This window comes from Hypomesus transpacificus, unplaced genomic scaffold (genome assembly GCF_021917145.1).
Source record: "Hypomesus transpacificus isolate Combined female unplaced genomic scaffold, fHypTra1 scaffold_31, whole genome shotgun sequence".
Taxonomy (NCBI): Eukaryota; Metazoa; Chordata; class Actinopteri; order Osmeriformes; family Osmeridae; genus Hypomesus; species Hypomesus transpacificus.
This window is the reverse complement of record NW_025813837.1, coordinates 1245731-1268335: the sequence shown is the minus strand read 5'-3', so window position 1 is coordinate 1268335 and position 22605 is coordinate 1245731. Positions and strand designations below refer to the sequence as shown.

Here is a 22605-nt window from a genome sequence, read left to right as displayed (position 1 = left end):
CCTGCAAGGCAGTGAAGAAAACTATAATGTACAGTCCCATCGTGCTACCATCCGCAGATTCCGCACATATGTCCACCTTCTACATACTCTATACACAGTTTAAGGCAATAAAGATGAGTACTATTACTTTTTTATATTTTGATCTGTAAATATTAGATCTTCTCTTGGTCTCCTAATTCTTGAATGGTTTGTGGACTGATTATCCATGGTGGTACTCTTAAGGAAAGAAACAGACTCACAGCTGGTCTCAGACATAAAACACACGGCCAAACCCTATGGTAACTTGACCTTCAGAATCTAGAAGACGAAGGGAATGGCAGATCTACAGATAGGGTACATTTTGATTATGATACTTACATTGTAAAATATACAGTTTTACTTAGTTGTATGTTTTTAATCAAACAGGGACCTACTTGTTCTCCATCATAGCCACTGTTTTACAGCAGTAGGGCTTAGCCCTCCTATTGTGTTCAAAAAGAGTTTACACCTTTGGTGTTCGCGGGTTAAATTTGACCAGTGATTGAATACATTGACAATCACTAAATTAAAGCAAAAAAGATCATCCAATGAAATGTTTTATCTGCCAAGTAAGTAACATATTAGCTTTCCATATCCATAGTTAAATATACATTACTTCGAATTTTCTAAGTACCTTAGACTCTATTGAACTTACAATGTGCACATTTTATGTACAAAAAAGGCACCTTTTATGTATTTTATTTGGTTATGATGTACAGAACAGGGAAATGATTTATAAGACCATGAGACGAGGGTAATGATGATGTAATTCCAAAAACAGTGGCCTCATTGTTTTATTTGTATACCCCAGGAAGGTACACCAGGTAAGCACTGAAATGGCATGTGGCAATGTGGCAATGGCAATGTGGCAATCTCCCTCCAAACACTAGTCTTCCCTCCATGTTGGTCATGTCAATAAGGATCTTTCTATAGGCTGTGAGATATCCTTTGATAATGTTGACAACTGCAGTTCAGTCAAGACACATATTAGATTTCAGCATTCATTAATAACCGTAGACATGAAAATAGGTTTAACGTTGGCAGAGTGGATGTATCTAGGGGAAGCACAACATACATAGACTATTCTGATTCTGATTCTATAGAAAGCAAATAAAGAAATAATCCTATCTGATGGATAGTAACATACAGACAACACAGAGAGATGGGGATGATGGAGGGCAGCAGCAGCACAATAATACAACAACCGGGGGTGAGTGTGGGAGTATCCGTGCGGCCTTAAAATGTCCCCTTATTGGACGTGGGCCAATGGGTGAGGCGTAGAGTGCCATGCCTGAACTAGGCTTCACTCATATGCTGCTTCAGAATGGGATGTGGGTAAGGCCTCAAAGAAGGTCTTATCAAAATTATGTTACCACTCCCCAATTGAAAAAACCCTTGTCATATCTATGAGAATGAAAGGCTTCCCAAAATATTAACAGCAAAAAAGTATTCAATATGAGAGATGAAATTGTATTTTCATGTTTGTGTGTGTATGTGTGTGCAAATGCTGCGGTGAGATGTTGGTAATAAAGTGTGAGAAAGTCCAAGCCTATATATTTGCTGTGTTAAATGATTAACCCATCTTGCTGGGTTAGATTAACCCAGCGTGTGTTCTGTCCTATATTTAACTAGTTATTTGCAGCAGTAACTTTAGTATTAGAGGGTGCATGCAGCTGGAATACATCGTGCAGGTCGAGGTGGAACATGGTCAGGGCAACCTTGAGTGGCCTTGACTTTGTTATCAAGCAAACAGTTGTTTTGCTCAATCCGTTTCCGAGCACCATGCCAGATCTTAATATTTTACCCTTCAATAGCTGGTTCTGGAACATTTGCACAGTAATTAGAGCAAATGTAGCACATTTCAAATTCCAACCATATCAGTCTTTCTGTCACAAGTGTGTAGTTCTATGGTATTTTTCGGTCGTCACTCAAGGAAGAGACTGTTTTTACTAGCCACATCGCAGAGTAACCACGGGGGGTGAAGTGCCCCTGTGAGAACAAGCTTGGACCCCCTTGTGGTCCCTATAAAAGTAGATTCTGAATCATTGTTAACTTGTTCTTTTTAATGTTAATGCCTGCAAGGCAGTGAAGAAAACTATATTCCAACAATAATGTCTGCAAGGCAGTGAAGAAAACTATATTCCAACAATAATGTAACTGGCCCCTCTAACAGTACAACTGGCCCCAGCTTGGTCCCACAAGTTGAAAATGGACTAAAAACTCTCCTGTGCTCGAGTTGTCTGATTAATCAGAAGCTTGTGACCCTCTCCATTCCACACCATGACATTCACAGGGGCAATATAAAAAGGCATCGACTGACACTTCAAACACAGACAGAACAGCAGGCTCACCTTCCTCTTATTTGGTGAGCGGTTTTGACCACATTTGTAACAGCTTGAATGTGTCCAAAATGCTTTTAAATCATGTCAAGGATCTTGATATTGTGGTAATAATTAGTTTAATGGCATGTGTGGAAATTATTTTCTTTCAGATTGGTGAGTTTTTCAACTCAACTAGGAGGTGCAGCTAAATGTTGCCGCTGGCCAACATGATCCATTTGGTACAGTATGATGTCATTGGTTTTTTAACCCTTTGATAACCCTGAACCAAATAGTTGACTTGTGCATGAGCTATGGGTTTTGTTGTTTCTCTTTCAGCTGGTCTTTGCTTTGGTCTCAGGACTGCTTGTGAGCTCTGGTGAGCCCTTTTTATTGGAATAATCATGAATGTTAGCATCATCAGTAGTTTGATTTAAACTAAAAGCATGTAACTAGAAGAAAATCCAGATCTAGTCATGACTGATGCACATCCCGTAATGTTATGTTTTTTTGCATTTTGTTATCAGTGACCCCTCAAGACCTTAAGGGTAAGTACGATTCTCAATCCTCTCATATTATACCCTATATAAACAACATATGTTTGTTTTAGAAAGATTGATGGTGAGGTAAAGAAATAATGTTTTCTTTTGCATATTAGCAGGTTCAAAGAGTCCGCACTATCCACCCAATCCAGACTATCCACCCGATCCGGACTATCCACCCCATCCACCCCATCCACCCCTTCCACAACATCCACAACGTCCATACCGTCCAGACCGTCCAGACCGTCCAGACCGTCCAGACCGTCCAGACTATCCAGACCGTCCTGACCGTCCAGACCGTCCTGACCGTCCAGACTATCCAGACCGTCCTGACCGTCCAGACCGTCCTGACCGTCCAGACCGTCCTGACCGTCCAGACTATCCAGACCGTCCAGACTATCCAGACCGTCCAGACCGTCCACACCATCCAGACCCTCCACACTGTCCACACCTTCCACACCATCCAGACGCTCCATACTGTCCACACCATCCTATCGACCCCATAAAACCAAGTAACACTTATTTAAGCACATGGTACAGTGATAATGTTAACTTGTGTCTGGTACACCAACTTTACTTGACTTTTCTTTTGCTCGGCAGTTCCCTTGCCTGATTATACGAACATCAGTGAGTACATCTTGTTTCTTTTCATAACTGATGTGGAAATGCCATGTTGTTGAATACTAGGAAACTCATTCTCTCCGATCCTCTTGTGTGGAAACGCAGAATGTTGGACGGAGTGGTTTGACAGGGACGACCCCTCTGGGACTGGAGACTATGAGACCCTCGCACAGCTCCGCTCAGAGAACCCCGGAAAGATCTGTCTCCATCCTGTACAGATAGAGGTCACCACTACCAGTGGAGGGAGTCTCCCTACTGGAAATGTTATTGCGGCGTGAGTCTAGCAGGTTTTAATTTGCCTAGCGAATGAGATATATGTGTCTAGATTTCATCATTTTGTTTCACCATCACATTAAACCATAGTTCAGTCAAGACAATCACGTATTAGATTTTTGTGCATTTATTTTTATGACATGGAAATGTAGACTTTGGCGGAGTGGATGATCTAAGGGAAGCACTCCCTGTCTCCTCGATGCACACATACATACATGACATATGAGGCAGGGAGCAATAGAGATATAACACCCCTGATGGATAGAACATCCAGACAGCATGGGGGGGAAGGGGATGGTGGAGGGCGGCAGCAGCACTGATCATGCAACAACCGGGGTGAGTGTGTGTGTATCCGTGCGTCTTTTAAAGACACCTTATCGGACGTGGCCCGATGGATATGCGCTGCTAACATGAGTGTAGTAGTGGGCGGAGGAAGGGAAGGTGGAGTAGGACGCCTTACGTCCCCGACAAATGGATGACACACGCTGCCTGATTGCCCTGCCTGATCTAGCTGAGCTTATTCCTGAGCTGGTGAAAATGGCACTGTATCCTAGCTAGCTGGGGCAGAGTCTAAGCTTTGGATTTACTCAGTCATTTAACCTAGATGTTATTGTTGTCACTACCTCTTATGTCTGCCTTCTGTGGTTTTGATTTGTTCAGAATGGACACAATCACAGGCTTTGTCTGTAAAAATGCAGACCAGCATCCGCACAAACCACGCTGTTTCGACTACCGTGTCCGGTTCAGCTGCCACCCACCATTTTGTGCATCTTCAGGAGGTAACCATCTTGCCTTTCCACTAGAAAATGAACACAGAAGTGGGTTTGAGGTCTGTCCAGAAGAGACGATTATTTGGGTTGTTTTCCAAATGTTTTCATCAACTGTGTTGGTCTTCACCAGTGTGCTGGACCAAGTGGTTTGATCGTGACAACCCTAGTGGGACAGGTGACTGGGAAACCCTTACTAACCTCCATCAAGAGAACCCTGGAGTCATCTGTGCTCAACCCCTCTACATAGAGAGCGTTGTCGTGGGAACCAACGCCCCTGCCTGGGGGCAGAATTTCCTCTAGTACGTACAACCGTTCCTTATTACCCTTTAAAATAGTCCTTAAGTGAGAAGTTTAGCTTTTTATTCTGGAAGACTCAATACATTTGGTTGATTTATTCCTGTTTTTTGGATTTGGATTTTGGATATTTTGGAGAAAAATGAAAACGCTATGGCCAGAAGTTTTCTTATCATAATGTTGTAGAATGGAGATCAAAGATTCTCATTAAAAAGGTTTTTACTAACAATCGTTCTCTAATGCTTTTTGAGGATGTCATGTCATGGACTGTACAGTATTAATCCTATGCCTTATTTTCCAGCTACAATCCAACCCAGGGCTTCGTCTGCCGCAATCAGGATCAGAAAGGCAAACAATGTCTGGATTACAAAGTGAGATTTGCGTGCCCATGTGGGTGCCCATGTGGTTGCTCCACTGGTTGCTAATTCACTGTGAAGCTATATGGGTCTCAAAGTTAATAAATGGAAATCTGGACTTAATAAACAGGCTAGTTTAGTTCAAACTCTTTGACCATGTTTCCTTTGTTCCATCTTCAAATCATCTGACCTTGTAATGTGCATCAGAGCAGTATTGTGGTTTTAAATTGTGGCAATTGTGAACAGTTGGACTGCCTTAGCATTTACTTGTGGAATTAAGGTATTGAGAGGTAAAGTGCGGTATCCTGGAGCAGACAATAAACACTGATCGACTCAATCCATCTCCTCTCCTCTACCCCTCCATCCGGTCCACTGTGTGGCTGTGTACTGTTTTAATGTTAATGTTCATTTATTTACACTGTTCCTCTTGATAAAATAAACTGAAATTGAAATTGAATTGCCACAGTGTGCATGCAGTCACATTGTGCCACCATCAGCACATATGTCCACCTTCTACATACTCTACACACAGTTTAAGGCAATAAAGATGAGTACTATCACTTCACTATATTTTGATCTGTAAATATTAGATCTTCTCTTGCTCTCTTAATTCTTGAACTGTTTGTGGACTGATTATCCATGGTGGCACTCTTAAGGCAAGAAACAGACTCACAGCGGATCTCAGACATAAAACACACGGCCAAACCCTATGGTAACTTGACCTTCAGAGTCTAGAAGACGAAGGGAATGGCAGATCTACAGATAGGGTACATTTTGATTATGATACTTACATTGTCAAATATACAGTTTACTTAGTTGTATGCTTTTAATAAAACTGGGACCTACTTCTTCTCAATCAAAGCCATTGTTTTAGGGTTAGGGTTAGCAGCAGTAGGGCTTAAGTTATTCACTTAGATAACTTATTACAGGGAGTAAACTTTCTTAGTTAGGAAGTAGAGAGAAGACAGGGAAAGACAGGCAGAGAGGGGGGGGGATAGACTGACAGGGAGAGAGGAAAGGGGGGAGATAGAGAGAGAAGGAGAGATGTACAGTAAGAGACAGACATTAGAAAACAAATGATTCTTTACATTCGACGATACAAGGCAGCCACTTCTTTCATGTTGATCCCTGTGGATAGCTGAGCAGACGGACTCAGAGCTGGGATGACCTCATCACACCATATTTGGTTGGAAAGTCTTAACATCCTGTCGGTAGTACTCGACCCCTGGACCTCTGACTCGAGTCGCAAGTGTTACTACTTACCAGCTACGCCAATGAAAAGCCAGCTTTTGTTTTATTCAATTTATTTAACTTAAAGATTGTTCCTAACTATTTTGGATAAGATATACATATCCAAGTTATTAACTTACACTATATTTCAATACGTGTATACAGATTTTGGTGATTGTAATAAAACATTAATGATAACCCATTTAGGCCTATGAGGTCAAATTACCCATTATTTCTCCTGGTCAACATTAACCAATATTTGGCTTGAAGGATCAACACAATTTCCCGTGTTAAATGATTAACCCATCTTGCTGGGTTAGATCAACCCAGCGTGTGTTCTGTCCTATATTTAAATACTCATTTGCAGCAGTAACTTTAGTAGTAGAGGGTGCATGCAGTTGGAACACATCGTGTTGACTTTGTTGATCCTTGACTTTGTTATCAAGCAAACAGTTGTTTTGCTCAATCCGTTTCTGACCACCATGCCAGATCTTACTATTTTATCCCTCAATAGCTGGGCCTAGAACATTTACACATGAATTACAGAAAAGCTCAATACCTTCCCACAGCAATGTAGCACATTTCTAATTCAAAGCATATCAGTCTTTGTGTCACAAGTCTGTAGTATAGTATTTCGGTCGTCACTCAAGCCACATCGCAGAGTAACCACATCTCAGACACCAGGGATGGTGAACGGATTTCATATAGGCTACGTGTGATGAACGTTCAAGGTCTGTGCATTTTCATTTGTGATATTATTGTATTCAGACCTTTTGTTCTGCGGAATACCATCTCCACATTCACTAGAAACATGCCGTATGTGTGACTCAAACCCTGACAATAGAAACACCACTTTACAGCTCAGCCAAAGATACCCCTTTAGGAAACCCTTTCAAGATGATTACTTATCTGCTATTTCTGCGGATGCCAGTAAATGTCACTGTTGTGTAAATGTTTTTTGAGTGTTTTGTAAAGCCTCAGCTTTGAATTTTTATAGTTCTGACGTATGGAATTACCGGTGCCAAAAGGCACCTCACCTTCTGAAATCACCACTCGTTATATATGGAGGGTGGAGGGGGCCAGTGCCCCTGTGAGAACAAGCTTGGACCCCCTTGTGGTCCCTATAAAAGTAGATTCTGAATCATTGTTAACTTGTTCTTTTTAATGTTAATGCCTGCAAGGCAGTGAAGAAAGCTATATTCCAACAATAATGTAACTGGCCCCTCTGACAGTACAACTGGCCCCAGCTTGGTCCCACAAGTTGAAAATGGACTAAAAACTCTCCTGTGCTCGAGTTGTCTGATTAATCAGAAGCTTGTGACCCTCTCCATTCCACACCATGACATTCACAGGGGCAAAATAAAAGGGCATCGACTGACACTTCAAACACAGACAGAACAGCAGGCTCACCTTCCCCTTATTTGGTGAGCGGTTTTGACCACATTTGTAACAGCTTGAACGTGTCCAAAATGCTTTTAAATAATGTCAAGGATCTTGATATTGGGGTAATAATTAGTTTAATGGCATGTGTGGAAATGATTTTCTTTCAGATTGGTGAGTTTTTCAACTCAACTAGGAGGTGCAACTAAATGTTGCCGCTGGCCAACATGATCCATTTGGTACAGTATGATGTCATTGTTTTTATTTTAACCCTTTGATAACCCTGAACCAAATAGTTGACTTGTGCATGAGCTATGGGTTTTGTTGTTTCTCTTTCAGCTGGTCTTTGCTTTGGTCTCAGGACTGCTTGTGAGCTCTGGTGAGCCCTTTTTATTGGAATAATCATGAATGTTAGCATCATCAGTAGTTTGATTTAAACTAAAAGCATGTAACTAGAAGAAACTCCAGATAATCACAATCTAGTCATGACTGATGCACATCCCGTAATGTTATGTTTTTTTGCATTTTGTTATCAGTGACCCCTCAAGACCTTAAGGGTAAGTACGATTCTCAATCCTCTCATATTATACCCTATATAAACAACATATGTTTGTTTTAGAAAGGTTGATGGTGAGGTAAAGAAATAATGTTTTCTTTTGCATATTAGCAGGTTCAAAGAGTCCGCACTATCCACCCAATCCAGACTATCCACCCGATCCGGACTATCCACCCCATCCACCCCATCCACCCTATCCACCCCCTCCATACCATCCACCCCTTCCACCCAATCCACCCCATCCACCCCTTCCACCCAATCCACCCCATCCACCCCATCCACCCCATCCACCCCCTCCACACCATCCACAACATCCAGACCGTCCAGACTGTCCAGACCGTCCAGACTATCCAGACCCTCCACACTGTCCACACCATCCTATCGACCCCATAAAACCAAGTAACACTTATTTAAGCACATGGTACACTGATAATGTTAACTTGTGTCTGGTACACCAACTTTACTTGACTTTTCTTTTGCTCGGCAGTTCACTTGCCTGATTTTACGAACATCAGTGAGTACCTCTTGTTTCTTTTCATAACTGATGTGGAAATGCCATGTTGTTGAATACTAGGAAACTCATTCTCTCCGATCCTCCTATCTTTTTTGTGTGGAAACGCAGAATGTTGGACGGAGTGGTTTGACAGGGACGACCCCTCTGGGACTGGAGACTATGAGACCCTCGCACAGCTCCGCTCAGAGAACCCCGGAAAGATCTGTCACCATCCTGTACAGATAGAGGTCACCACTACCAGTGGAGGGAGTCTCCCTACTGGAAATGTTATTGCGGCGTGAGTCTAGCAGGTTTTAATTTGCCTAGCGAATGAGATACAAGTGTTTAGATTTCATCATTTTGTTCTCACCATCTAAACCTAATTCCTGAGCTGGTGAAAATGGCACTGTATCCTAGCTAGCTGGGTTAGAGTCTAAGCTTTGGACTTACTCAGTCATTTAACCTAGATGTTATCGTAGTCCCTCCCTCTTATGTATGCCTTCTGTGGTTTTGATTTGTTCAGAATGGACACAATCACAGGCTTTGTCTGTAAAAATGCAGACCAGCATCCGCACAAACCACGCTGTTTCGACTACCGTGTCCGGTTCAGCTGCCACCCACCATTTTGTGCATCATCAGGAGGTAACCGTCTTGCCTCTCCACTAGAAAATAAACACAGGATTGGGTTTGGGGTCTGTTCAGAAGAGACGGTTATTTAGGTTGTTTCCAAATGTTTTCATCAACTGTGTTGGTCTTCAACAGTGTGCTGGACCAAGTGGTTTGATTGTGACAACCCTAGTGGAACAGGGGACTGGGAAACCCTTAGTATGCTCCGTAAAAAGAACCCTGGAGTCATCTGTGCTCAACCCCTCTACATAGAAAGCGTTGTCGTGGGAACCAACACCCCTGCCTGGGGGCAGAATTTCCTCACGTACGTACAACCGTTCCTTATTACCCTTTAAAATGCATTCCTTAAGTGAGAAGTATAGCTTTTTATTCTGGAAGACTCAATACATCTGGGTGATTTATTCCTGTATTTTGGATTTCTTTGAGAAAAATGAAAATGCTCTGGCCAGAAGTTTCCTTATCATAATGTTACAGAATGGACATCAAAGATTCTCATTTAACCAAAGTTTTTACTAACTATCGTTCTCAAATGCTTTTTGAGGATATCATGTCATGGACTGTACTGTAATGATCCTATGCCTTATTTTCCAGCTACAATCCAACCCAGGGCTTCGTCTGCCGCAATAAGGATCAGAAAGGCAAACATTGTCTGGATTACAAAGTGAGATTTGCGTGCCCATGTGGTTGCCCATGTGGTTGCTCATCTGGTTGCTAATTTACTGTGAAGCTATATGGGTCTCAAAGTTAATAAATGGAAATCTGGACTTAATAAACAGGCTAGTTTAGTTCAAACTCTTTGACCATGTTTCCTTTGTTCCATCTTCAAATCATCTGACCTTGTAATGTGCATCAGAGCAGTGCTGTGGTTTTAAATCATGGCAATTGTGACCAGTTGGACTGCCTTAGCATCTGAAAGAATGTACTTGTTGATTGAAGGTATTGAGGGGTAAAGAGCAGTATCCTGGAGCAGACAACAAACACTGATCGACTCAATCCATCTCCTCTCCTCTACCCCTCCATCCAGTCGACTGTGTGGCTGTGTAGGAGTCTGTCGCCACAGTGTGCTCTTGCTATCCTTATTCTTAAATTGTTTGTGGACTGATTATCCATGGTGCCACTCTTAAGGCAAGAAACAGACACAGCTGATCTCAGACATAAAACACACGGCCAAACACTATGGTAACTTGATCTTCAGAGTCAAGAAGACGAAGGGAATTGCAGATCTACAGATAGGGTACAATTCGATTTGACACTTACATTGTTAAGTATACAGTTTTACTTATTTTAATCCTTTTAATAAAACTGGGATCTGCTTGATCATCGTCATGGCCATTCTTTTTTCAGCAGTAGGTCTTAAGTTATTCACTTAGAGAACTTACAGTGCCCTCCAAAAGTATTGGAACAGTGAGGCGAATTCCTTTATTTTTGCTGTAGACTGAAAACATTTGGGCTTGACATCAAATAATGAACGTGAGACCAGAGATCAACGTTTCAGCTTTTATTTCCAGGTATTTACATCAGGATCTGATGCACAACTAAGAAAATATCACATTTTGTTTGAATCCACCCATTTGTCATGTGAGCAAAAGTATTGGAACAGATATACTTAAAACATATTTAAGTGAATAAGACTTAATATTTAGTTGCAAATCCTTTGCTTTCAATAACTGCAGCAAGTCTGTGACCCATTGACGTCACCAAACTTTTGCATTCTTCCTTTTTGATGCTTTCCCAGGCTTTCACTGCAGCCTCTTTCAGTTGTTGTTTGTTTTGTGGGGTTCCTCCCTTCAGTCTCCTCTTAAGCAGGTAAAATGCATGCTCTATAGGGTTTAAGTCTGGAGATTGACTTGGCCAGTCTAATACCTTCCATTTCTTGCCCCTGATGAACTCCTTTGTTGTTTTGGCAGTGTGTTTTGGGTCGTTATCTTGCTGCATGATGAAGGCTCTGCCAATCAGTTTGGTTGCATCTTTCGTTAAATTGGCAGACAAAATGTTTCTGTAGACTTCCGAGGTCATTTTGCTGCTGCCATCATGTGTTACATCCTCAATGAAGATTAATGAGCCCGTCCCAGAAGAAGCCATGCAAGCCCAAGCCATGACATTACCTCCACCGTGTTTCACAGATGAGCTTGTGTGTTTGGGATCATGAGCAGTTCCTTTCTTTCTCCAAACTTTAGCCTTTCCATCACTTTGGTAAAAGTTAATCTTTGTCTCATCAGTCCATAAAACTTTGTCCCAGAATTTTTGAGGTTCATCTCTGTACTTTTTGGCAATTTCCAGCCTGGCCTTCCTATTCTTCTTGCTAATGAGTGGTTTGCATCTTCTGGTGTAGCCCTTGTACTTTTGTTCATGAAGTCTTCTGCGAACAGTAGATAGTGATACCTTCACTCCTGCCATCTGGAGGTTGTTGCTGATCTCACTAACAGTTGTTTTAGGGTCTTTCTTTACAGCTCTCACAATGTTTCTGTCATCAACTGCTGATGTTTTCCTTGGTCTACCTGTTCGACGTCTGTTACTTAGTACACCAGTAGTTTTCTTCTTCTTCAGGACATTCCAAATGGTTGTACTGGCTATGGCCAATGTTTCTGCAATGGCTCTGATTGATTTTCCATCTTCTCTAAGACTCACAATTGCTTGTTTTTCACCCAAAGACAGCGCTCTGGTTTTCATGTTGTTTTCACCTCTGAATACAGTCTGCATAGACAAAACCTATCTTACCCAATCTGAACCTGAGTGTAGACATTCAGTGGTATTTATTGATTGAATAATGTATGTAATAGGACACACCTGGGCAACAAAACACACCTGTCAGTCACATGTTCCAATACTTTTGCTCACGTGACAAATGGGTGGGTTCGAACAAAAAGGTGATATTTTCTAATTTGTGCATCAGATCCTGATGTAAATACCTGGAAATAAAAGCTGAAACGTTGATCTCTGGTTTCACATTCATCGTTTGATGTCAAGCCCAAATGTTTTCAGTCTACAGCAAAAATAAAGGAATTGGCCTCACTGTTCCAATACTTTTGGAGGGCACTGTACATAACAGGGAGATGATCTTAGTTAGGACGTAGAGAGAAGACAGGGAGAGGGGGGGATAGACAGGGAGAGAGGAAAGGGGGGGAGAGAGAGAGACAGAGAGAGACAGAGAGAGAGAGAGAGAGAGAGAGAGAGAGAGAGAGAGAGAGAGAGAGAGAGAGAGAGAGAGGGAGGGAGGCGGAGAGAGAGGAGGGCAAGAGAGAGATGAGAAAGGGAGAGATGTACAGTAAGAGACAGACATGAGAAAATAACAAATCATTCCTTACCTTTGAAGATGCAAGGCAGCCATATCTTTCATGTTGTCCCTGTGGATAGCTGAGTGAATGGACTCTGAGCTGGGATTACCTCATCACACCATATTTGGTTTGAAGGTCTACACATCCTGTGGGTAATAAAGCTGAACAGTTGGAAATGTGGAAGTGGAAGCTGTCATGGGATTTGTTGGATGCTATATACTGTAGATACATAGCGCTCATAACTTTAGAGTTAAGTATCTGTAATGTTCAGAATAAGCCCCATAGGCTAATTATGGGCAAGGTTGTTACATTAACAAAAATGATCATGCAAGAAAAAATACCAACTTCAAGTCTGAATTTAGGACGTTTAATCACAAAAAGCTAACCCAATAACATTAATGCCTATATAATTGTCAACATTTGAAGATGATTTAAACAACACCCAGCAGGTTAGTTGAGAGGTTGTGACAAAGCTGTCCCTGTTTTCTTTTTCACATTTCCTGGGTGATATAACACACACACGCACTCACACACAGAGAAATCTGCCAGGTTTAAGGCTATTTCAATAGCCCAGTTTAAGCTAAACTGGATGAGTACAAAAATGTTATAGCAACATTAGTGTAAACAAATGGCATAGACACTACTCAATACTATTACATACAGAGCTTTTTTTAAATGAAGGGGTCATGTTCAGTTGTCCATGTCCAGGTGACGTGCGCGAGCCTCCCTCCCCCACTGGAGATGTGTGATTTGCATACCCCAGTGCATAATCTGAGGCCGGGGGGAACACTTCCAGTTTGTCGCTCTGCACTTGACCACACGGTTTGAATGAGAGCTTTTTATTTCCTAGTAAACGGCAGCTATTTGGTATATAATATAAGGTGTATACGTATCGGAGAGTTACTTTCTTTAATTGCCGATGCAAATATCCTTTTAACAACTTAACGGAAGTAATGGTCTTGACGGGTTCTGGACCGTTGGCAAGTTTGCACGGTCGATATGGATCCTTTTTGCACCAGCTTCTCGAGTTTATCCTTCGTTCACAATGGTGCCGTCCTCAAGTTGAATGAAGCTTCCACAAGGACAAGATTGTATTTTGTAGAATATGTGGCAGCACCTTCTAACATAATTATATTGTGGAGACAAAGGTTTCGAAGGATCGCCTCCATCAGATGCCAAGGAGAAGCAGTTGGCGTGTAGTTATAGTTCTGTTAAAGTACTTTCTAAAACTGGTTGTTCCCATCCTTGATTGTGATTGGCTATATCGCGTTCCATGCCATTGTAAAATCCAGCATAACCTCACAGGTTGTCCTCATAACATTCTTTAACACTCCATATTACTGCGCATCGAATATTTCAAATGGAAAAAGACGGCAAAGATGTCCATCTGGCTGTTGCGTGGCAATGATTTATATAGGAACTATACTTTGTAGTAGCGGAAGAATGACGGTTTATTATTAAACTATTTTGTTTCTTATTGTTTTTATTGATGAAACCATATCAAATATTTGTAGTAACAGTTTTAGAAAAGCAATAAGCCCCGCGAGTCCGTGGTTTACGCTGATTTTAGAACAGGTAAGGGGGTTTTCGGCACTCCGCTTCGCGTCGTGCCTAACTACTCCCCTTACCAGTTCTAAAATCAGCGTAAACCACGGCCTCAGGGGTGGCCTAGGGTGGCACGGGCCACCCCTGAAATCTGATTGGCCACCCCAATATATGATTGGCTATATGCCCAGTCAGAGGCGGGCCACCCCTGGTGCCACCCCTATCAAAAATGTCTGGACACACCGCTGTTGGACGGACGGAGTGTCAGTCAACCAGGATTTGGAATCCTCGCAAGAGGATAGGAAATCCTCGCTGAAGGGCAGCCTGGGAGAAATGGGGATGGTGCCTTCCCAGGGGCCGTCACGATGAGGGCAGAGGGTCAGTCGCTCGATTGCCACTGGCGAGGACGACCGGGTGGAGAGGGAGACGGAGCCATTAGGGCGAAAGCCTGGATGGACCTGCGAACTTGTACTTCCACTTGTAACCCCCTAGGGGGCAATTGCAGTACCTCCAGGAACGGTGCACTCCCCACCCGGGGAAACAACGGCGTTGAAAGAATAACTTCTCGTCATGAGTACTTGCTAACGGGCAGAAATGCTGCATCATTTTACCATTGTTATTTAAGCCATTAGATAGCAAAAAAGTAAATCTGTTTGTGTACAGCTGCAACATTTGCTGGAATATGTTTGTCACTATCCAGGGGGAAATGCAGGATGACTGATTTGGGCTTCCAGTGTCTGGGGGAAGAAGTTAAACAAACTGGTATTTAAAGTATTCTATAAATAAACATTTGCACTTGAATTAGCATATCTTTCTAATGCTATTAATCAGAGCAAGTTAACAATAATGGGATTATGAGAACCACCATGCTCAAATGTATAGTATTGCTTCTAACTGTGTGGCATACTTTGTGCGTCTGTGTTTCACCCTTAAAAGTTAAACCAACACAATCACCCAGGGCTGGAAATCCCAAGTCTCTAACGCTGTTGGGTCCTGCACACGACAGCACCCACGTACAGGATTTTAAGGACGGGTTGTTCGGCCAGCCAGAACCTCACAGCCAACTCCTTATAGGTCAGCACAAATGAAACATATTTGGGAGTGCTTGTTTCCAAGCCTCCCTGGGTGGCTTTTTCACCACCTAAAACATGTCATGTTTGCCTAATGTGTTACATTTAGTCATTTAGCAGACGCTCTTATACAGAGTGACTTAGTTAGTATGGGGACATTTCCCCCGAGGCAAGTAGGGTGAAGTGCCTTGCCCAAGGACACAACGTCAGTTTGGCACGGCCAGGAATTGAACTGGCAACCTTCAGATTACCCGATTCCCTAACCGCTCAGCCACCTGACTCCGTTAGATTCTGTGTTAGATTCTATTTATTGGTGGCCAAGCCGCGAAGCGGCGAAGCCACCTTAAGTGTTTCTACGTATTCTTATTATTATTATTGGTGGCCAAGCCGCGAAGCGGCGAAGCCACCTTAAGTGTTTCTACGTATTCTTATTGGTGGCCAAGCCGCGAAGCGGCGAAGCCACCTTAAGTGTTTCTACGTATTATTATTATTATTATTATTATTATTACACATCTTCTTCTGCCATGGGAGTCTATGGCAGCCCCTAGAACCAATTGGTCAGAAGTTGTGAATTTTGGCACACTATTTGGGACCAGTCCCCTCATCAATTTCACCAAGTTTCATGTCTCCCATTCCAACCATCTAGCGCCACCAATGGGTCAAAGTTGAAGGTGTGTTTACACATGTTACTTTTGAACCATATGCCCCATTGTCCAAAATGAGGTATCGTTGGATTCCCTGGATCAAGACGAGTTCAACGCACTCTATGACATCATACCCAGTTCTATAGATTCTCCGCCATTTTGAATGTAAAGGAAAAGCGTTTTTTCGCCACTCCTCCTACAATTCTTGTTGAATCTTCTTCAAAATTGCCACAGATGATCTTCAGACCAAGCCTCACAAAAATTATCCCCTGGAGCTTTGATTTTCGCAACTGTTTGTTATATACAGCCACATCAAATTGATGTGGCTGAATTGATGTGGCCGCCATTTTGAACATAACGTTTTTTCGCTACCTCTCCTATAAGGTTTGTCCAATCTTCACCAAATTTGGCACAGATCATCTTCAGACCAAGCCACAAAAAAGAAATCACATGTTTTTTAGACTTTCTACACTCGACTGGAACAGCCAATCAAAGTCATCAGCCAATCAAAATCGTCAACCAAGCCACCATAAAAGAAGTGAGGTCATATCTCAGCACCTCTTTACTGCATTGACAACAAATTTGGTATAGGGACGAGGGACCCTGTTCTAAAGAAGTCCAAAATAGGTCATGCCATTTCACCTCTAGGTGGCGCTGCAATAGGCAAACATTTTCAGACCAAGCCTCACAAAAGACATCACATGGCGTTTTGATTTCTGCAACCGTTTGTTAGTTACAGCCAATCAAATTGAGCAACTGATCCGGAAAAAGGAAGTGAGGTAATATCTTAGCCAAGCTTTGATGCATTGACTCCAAACTTGGTGTATGGACTCAAGGCCCTCTTATTAAGAGGTTTGAGACAGGTAGTGTCATTTGACCTCTAGGGGGCATTACAATAGGTAGGATTGTGTTTTGACCAATAACTGTTGATTTGTTTGGCGTATTTAAGCAATTCCTATGTCTCGTGATATCTTAGGAGATCCCGCGTCTGATGCATGTTAACGCGTGATACCAGACGAATTGATGAGGCCGCCATTTTGAATGAATGAATAAAACTTTTTTCCTTACTCCTACACAATGTATCCAATATTCACCAGATTTGGCACAGATTATCTTCAGACCACAATCACCTTGCCATGTAAAAATATGACTGAATTACAGCTGTTTAAACTCGGGCCAAATCTGACCATGCGTGCCACAGGAGAAACGGCTTCCTTTTTGTATTCAGTAACTGTACACAACAATTCCCAGTGCTGATAATGGCTCACTGGGATAGACTGGCTCCGTTGAAGTGCAAGGTCGTAGGTTTGAATCCAGGCAAAGTCTCAGGCATGTCATGATACTGGTTTATCTGTTTGGTGAAGCCAGGTATGTGACAGTAGCTGTCGAGCAGTATAATCATAATGGCCACGATAATGTTTCATTCTCAGGGGATTTATACTCATGAAGAATCCGATTTATTGTGCTTTGTAGATATAGTGAATCTACATCTAGCCAGTGCATCGGATTTCTTGCATCATAACTTCTGAACAGATTTGTCATAAATCACAAGATTGGTCTCTTCTGATTCTACGTGGCATACCAAGTCGAAATATATCACATTGTCCCGTGTCCACCATTTTGGGCGTCGGCCATTTGGAATTTTCATAAAAACATACTTTTTTGAACTCCTCGTTTGCCGTTGCTCCTATTTTCATGGACATGTAATCAAATCATTTTCAGACTACAATCACCTCGATTTGTCAAAATATGACTGAATTACAACTTTTTATACTTGGTTCAAATCTGACAACGCTTCCCACAGGAAAAACGGCTTACTTTTTTTACATAGTAACTGAACACAGTAATTCCTTGCACTGAGAATAGCTCACTGGGATAAGACGGGTTCCTCTGAAGTGTAAGGTCATAGGTTCGAATCCAGCCAAAGTCATCACGCATGTCATGATACTTGTTTATCTGTTTAGTGAAGCCAGGTATGCCACAGTAGCTGTCTAACAGTATAATCATAATGGTAATGATAATGTTTCAATCTCAGGGGATCTATACTCAAGAAGAGTCAGATTTATTGTGCTTTACAGATATGTGTCCTCTAACCTCTAGGGGGGCGATCCCATGTCTGACACATGTTAACTTGTGATACCAGCCAAATTGATGCCGCCATTTTCATTAATTAATAAAACGTTTTTGTCCTACTCAAAATGTATCAAATATTCACCAACTTTTACACAGATTATCTTCAGACCACAATCACATTGACATATCAAAATAGGACTGAATTACAGCTGTTTAAACTTGGGACAAATCTGACAACCGCTTGCCACAGGAAAAATTCTTTATATTTTTACGCAGTCACTGAAATCTGATTTCCAGCACTGAGAATAGCTCACTAGGATAAATTGGTGTCCTGGCAACGTCAGAGGTTCAAATCCAGCCAAAGCTGACAAGCTTGTCATGTCTCTGATTCTCTGTTTAGCGAGACTATAAGCCACTGCAAAGAAAGCCAGGTAAACCGCAGTCACTAGATGTCGAAAGTTTCTTCTGGGTCATCTGACCTGCTTGGCCACCACATTGCTGCTTGCAGCTATATTATATAATTGATCTTATTCACTTTACAACCAACAATGTGAAAATGTAAATCCAATTTATACCACCAGATCAGCCAGGACCAGTAAAAGAGCAATAACAGAACCATCAGCCAGCTGACAAGTCATAATGCTTTAGGATATTGAGGACAAAAAATACTGGTTTGTATACACAGCAGTGTAAATCCATCATAAAACTGTGACAGGTAATGTTTTGCTTTCAGGTGAAAATGTTTCATCAGTGTGTGGACATTGAGGATGGAATGAATTGTTTTGCATTGTTCTCTTTGTTTTCGAGTGGAAACGCACCCCAAGTCTGGTGTAAGCTGCTAATGTTTTCAAAGAGATCTTGCCGAGACTGGAAACCCACTTTATCTCAAGATGAATATGCGAGAGGACAGAGAGGGCACTTTTTGTTGTCTATAAAGCAAGATATGAGTACCCTTGATGGGAAACTATGCTATCAAATATAAGTAAACGGCTGAGAATGTTGCAATACACATTTATGGTCAGCAGCTTCTACCTGCAGTAAAATATTAACACTTGATGTTATTGTGGGTGATGCAGTTGTTGGATAAGGAGTGGTGTAGGATTTTCTCACAACATTGGATTTGGATTGAGTTTCAACCTTGCTATGTGCCTTGTTACTACATAGTATGCCATATCTGGATGTGTATTTTGTGCTTGCTGATCTCAAAATTGCTTTATCAGCTGAATAAAAAGAAATTGCTATCTCAGTCTCCCATGATTCTTAACAGAATTGGCAGTCTCTAAATACATTTCACCAGAGGGCCCTTTCGGTAGAACAGGTTGCACTTTCTAAACGCATAATACAAGTGCCCCCTGCTGGTGAAGTATCAGTTATGTAGCCAGACACCATCTCCATGTAACTAAAAATGAAACTTGATAACCAAACAAAAAATCCAATACTTTAATCTCATGAAATGTATCTACTCAAGTATATACTGCCAAAAAAGAATTGTCTATGAAGACAAACTCCACATCTATTGCCTGCCCCATTTTGCATCATGCTCCAGTCTCTTTACTCACTTGAGCTCATTGATGGCAGTTGTCCTTAGAACTCCATGTGGTGCTGGAGGAGCATAAACTTGCACATGTAATGTTGCCGAGTCTTCCTTTATCAGAACAGAATAATACCATAGCAGACAGTGCCTGCTTTGTGTGGGGGATTTAATTACTCGACAAAAATACTAATGGCACACAAAAGCAGTTTATTAGGCTGTCCTGAGTAGTAGTAGGGCTGACTTGTAAAACAGTATATATCTCTATCCATAAGATCTGGAAAGTGAAAAAGGAACTCATTGTGTCACCAGAAAGTGGAGATTATGCATGAAAAAGACCACAAACACTTCAGATTTTTATAAAAAAAATGGTTTAACAATTCCATTTTTATCAGTATAAAACATTTCTGATTCCCCAGCCAATCAAACAAATCCACCATCACAATTTGACAAATTATGATTTCCCTGACATACAATCTAAAATAACATACAAATGTCTTTAGTTGTTTTTGGTGTCCTGTCTAGGACATTTTTTCTCTAGTTTAGGGGAAATATTACAATAACACAAAACCTAGCATTCGCTCTGTTAGCTATAATATTAATAACAAAAAGGAAACAAAAACAACAAAAACTCCTGGTCTGGTCCGAGACTCAACAAGCCTTCATGGTCTTGCTGAACGTGGTGACTACGCAGTCTTCTGCTGCCCCTTCTTCCCGATCAGGGACTTGTGAATGTGTGGGATTACACCTGCAAACAACAGTAAATCGTTAAGACCAGAATGCAATTTCATCAAGGTTCACACAAATGATATAGAAAAAATGGGGGAGGGGGGGGTGTAACATGTAATCCTGAGCCCTGAACTGGTAAGCACATGCATCATAAAGGATAGTGCGTGAACTCACCGCCTCCTGCAATGGTGGCCTTGATGAGAGAGTCCAACTCCTCGTCACCGCGGATGGCGAGTTGCAAGTGACGGGGTGTGATACGTTTCACCTTCAGATCTTTGGAGGCATTGCCCGCCAACTCCAGCACCTGGCAACCAGCAGGGCAACACAATCAACATTTTGTGTTTCACAGGATTTCAATTCATTGCGATTATATGTAACATCACGCATGAATGTATATGGATAAACAGCATGGTGCCACCATGCCCTGTATGAATGTATAAGAGAGTCAGAGCTCCGTCTCACCTCAGCGGTGAGGTACTCGAGGATGGCAGCGCTGTACACTGCTGCTGTGGCTCCCACACGGCCGTGGCTGGTGGTGCGGGTCTTCAGGTGCCTGTGGATACGGCCCACTGGGAACTGGAGGGGAAGCACAGGACTGGGTTAGGGAGGAGTGGGCGGTTTTCAAGTGGAAGAACAGTCCGCCCCTGATCTTTCATTCTCACCTGCAGTCCAGCCCTCTGGGAACGTGAGACAGCTTTTGCCTTGGCTTTGCCACTGTCCTTACCTGCTTTACCTCCAGCCTGAAAGTAGAGCATGTGGATATTTAGTAAACGGGGACTGGACAAACGTCATCATTGCATGGACCCACTCACATTTACAAGGGTAAAATAATCAAATTACACCCGAGTTGCGCACATTAGAGAAAGACACGCTTGTTTGATAGGCTTATATCCGTCATTTCAAAAGCACAAAAAGCATTCAAACGTTTCTGTTCACCTTTCCCGCCAATCTGCCGTCACTGCTGACGGCAGCAGCTGATTTTAACACGCCATGGACAGGCAAAAACTCAATTATTGGCAAACATACTGGTGAGATCCAAACTAAAGACACCATCTTCATCTGCTTGTTTGGCCAGCATCATCCACTGAAATGCACGGCAAAAAGTTCTGGCACAATGACGATTTTCTTGGCTTTGGAAGCCTACTACTCAGCCATTGTACAATACTATTTGACCACCGTGGCTTAGTTAGCGAAGCTAATCAAGTACGTTTTCAGGGGGTTAAGGTTGGTTATCGGTGTTGAACTCTGACAACCTTCCTGGTATTTCCATTATGGACAAATGCATCTTCATTTTGTTGAGTCCGAGTTAGCCGCACAAACACATCAAATAAATAAGGTGTCCTGTTGGAATTCTTACCTAAAGAAAATGCATGTGTTGTACAAACACTAGATTTAAATTAAGTATCACACATTGTTGGTTATGTCAGATATTCGAGCGTCGCGGCAGAACTCAACTAGACCGGTTACCATAGTTTACAACTGAATTGAACACCGTAAGCTAGTTAGCCCGCCTTTAAATCAGTGTACCAAAAACGCTATTCCATTTACCCGCTAAATTTGAGACACGGTAAAGCTAGCTAACTAGCGTTCTCTGAGCACAAGACATTTCCATTCAAACCCACCATGATATTACACGCATACTTACACATTTCTCAAACATGAGCATTACGGTTAAGCAACATTTCATTAAAATAGTAAGTAGGCCTTATGGCAAAACTTGCTAGTTAGCTAAGGTTAGCCAGCCGATTTTGCAAGCTAGGTAGCTAGCATCTAGCAAGGTACCTTTTTTGTGCCAAAAGCAAGCTGAAAATGTGAGACATTCGCGCACAGAACACAAACATTTGAACTGAAATAGCTATTATATAACACACAAGATTATCATACCATTTCAGCGTCCTGTTACTCGACTGTGGAACTGATGAGATCTCAAATAATTTCGGCTCCCAACGGAGAGTAACAATAAACCCTTTGGCAAATCTTTGCTCATTGCGACCCCTCGCGAGTGGACATTAGCCAATAGGAATGACTGTTGTTACTTCGAATATTTTGTCTAGCCAATCGTTTGTCATCTTCTACAATAAATGCCCATCCCCCACCTCAAAATTGGCTTGTCCTTTTTTTGCGCACGAGACCAACAAGTAGGCGGGATTTGAAGATTCAGGGGGTCTAAAACGTGTATTTGTATTTAGAAATTAAGATTGATGCTATGAAAGAGCCATGTAATTGTGTAATCTGTGATTTCTGAAAGTAAAAAGTGAGA

At 42.0% G+C, this 22605-nt stretch overlaps 3 protein-coding genes across 4 annotated transcripts; 2 read left to right on the top strand and 1 right to left on the bottom strand.

The window, feature by feature from the left end:
* The first annotated feature begins 2162 nt into the window (after positions 1-2162).
* On the top strand, positions 2163-5649 carry LOC124464071. Of its 2 annotated transcripts, none has more exons than XM_047015964.1 (10): positions 2163-2383; positions 2510-2578; positions 2676-2715; positions 2864-2884; positions 2995-3390; positions 3479-3505; positions 3605-3773; positions 4433-4551; positions 4673-4841; positions 5138-5649. In XM_047015964.1, exons 2-10 carry the CDS (start codon positions 2549-2551, stop codon positions 5259-5261), a joined length of 1095 nt encoding a protein of 364 aa, XP_046871920.1. In that variant the 5' UTR covers positions 2163-2383; positions 2510-2548; the 3' UTR covers positions 5262-5649. The 2 variants fall into 2 exon arrangements, with proteins under 2 accessions (XP_046871920.1, XP_046871921.1); XM_047015965.1 differs by having other exon boundaries at positions 2358-2383; positions 2998-3390.
* A 1323-nt stretch (positions 5650-6972) lies between these two features.
* Positions 6973-10544, top strand: LOC124464077 (proline-rich protein 3-like). Its single transcript, XM_047015972.1, has 11 exons — positions 6973-7153; positions 7775-7846; positions 7973-8041; positions 8142-8181; positions 8339-8359; positions 8470-8757; positions 8846-8872; positions 8981-9149; positions 9375-9493; positions 9614-9782; positions 10070-10544. The coding sequence occupies exons 3-11, from the start codon at positions 8012-8014 to the stop codon at positions 10191-10193; spliced, it is 987 nt and encodes a 328-aa protein (XP_046871928.1). The 5' UTR covers positions 6973-7153; positions 7775-7846; positions 7973-8011; the 3' UTR covers positions 10194-10544.
* A 9267-nt stretch (positions 10545-19811) lies between these two features.
* Positions 19812-22337, bottom strand: LOC124463960 (histone H2A.V). The gene is made up of 5 exons (XM_047015804.1): positions 22230-22337; positions 21008-21085; positions 20808-20921; positions 20520-20649; positions 19812-20364 (listed from the first exon to the last, which is right to left on the bottom strand). Exons 1-5 carry the CDS (start codon positions 22230-22232, stop codon positions 20303-20305), a joined length of 387 nt encoding a protein of 128 aa, XP_046871760.1. The 5' UTR covers positions 22233-22337; the 3' UTR covers positions 19812-20302.
* Between the last annotated feature and the right edge of the window lie 268 nt (positions 22338-22605).

Bases quoted from the DNA above. Each gene is read 5' to 3' on its own strand.
- LOC124463960 (XM_047015804.1), bottom strand. The intron at 20,922-21,007 runs GTGAGAATGAAA...CTTCCCCTCCAG, and splicing joins CCCAGAGGGCTGGACTGCAG to TTCCCAGTGGGCCGTATCCA. The intron at 20,365-20,519 runs GTGAGTTCACGC...TGTTGTTTGCAG, and splicing joins GGCCACCATTGCAGGAGGCG to GTGTAATCCCACACATTCAC.
- LOC124464077 (XM_047015972.1), top strand. From the start codon at position 8,012: ATGTTGCCGCTGGCCAACATGATCCATTTG. The intron at 9,150-9,374 runs GTGAGTCTAGCA...TGATTTGTTCAG, and splicing joins ACTGGAAATGTTATTGCGGC to AATGGACACAATCACAGGCT. The intron at 9,783-10,069 runs GTACGTACAACC...CTTATTTTCCAG, and splicing joins TGGGGGCAGAATTTCCTCAC to CTACAATCCAACCCAGGGCT.
- LOC124464071 (XM_047015964.1), top strand. From the start codon at position 2,549: ATGTTGCCGCTGGCCAACATGATCCATTTG. The intron at 2,885-2,994 runs GTAAGTACGATT...TTTGCATATTAG, and splicing joins GACCCCTCAAGACCTTAAGG to CAGGTTCAAAGAGTCCGCAC. The intron at 4,842-5,137 runs GTACGTACAACC...CTTATTTTCCAG, and splicing joins TGGGGGCAGAATTTCCTCTA to CTACAATCCAACCCAGGGCT.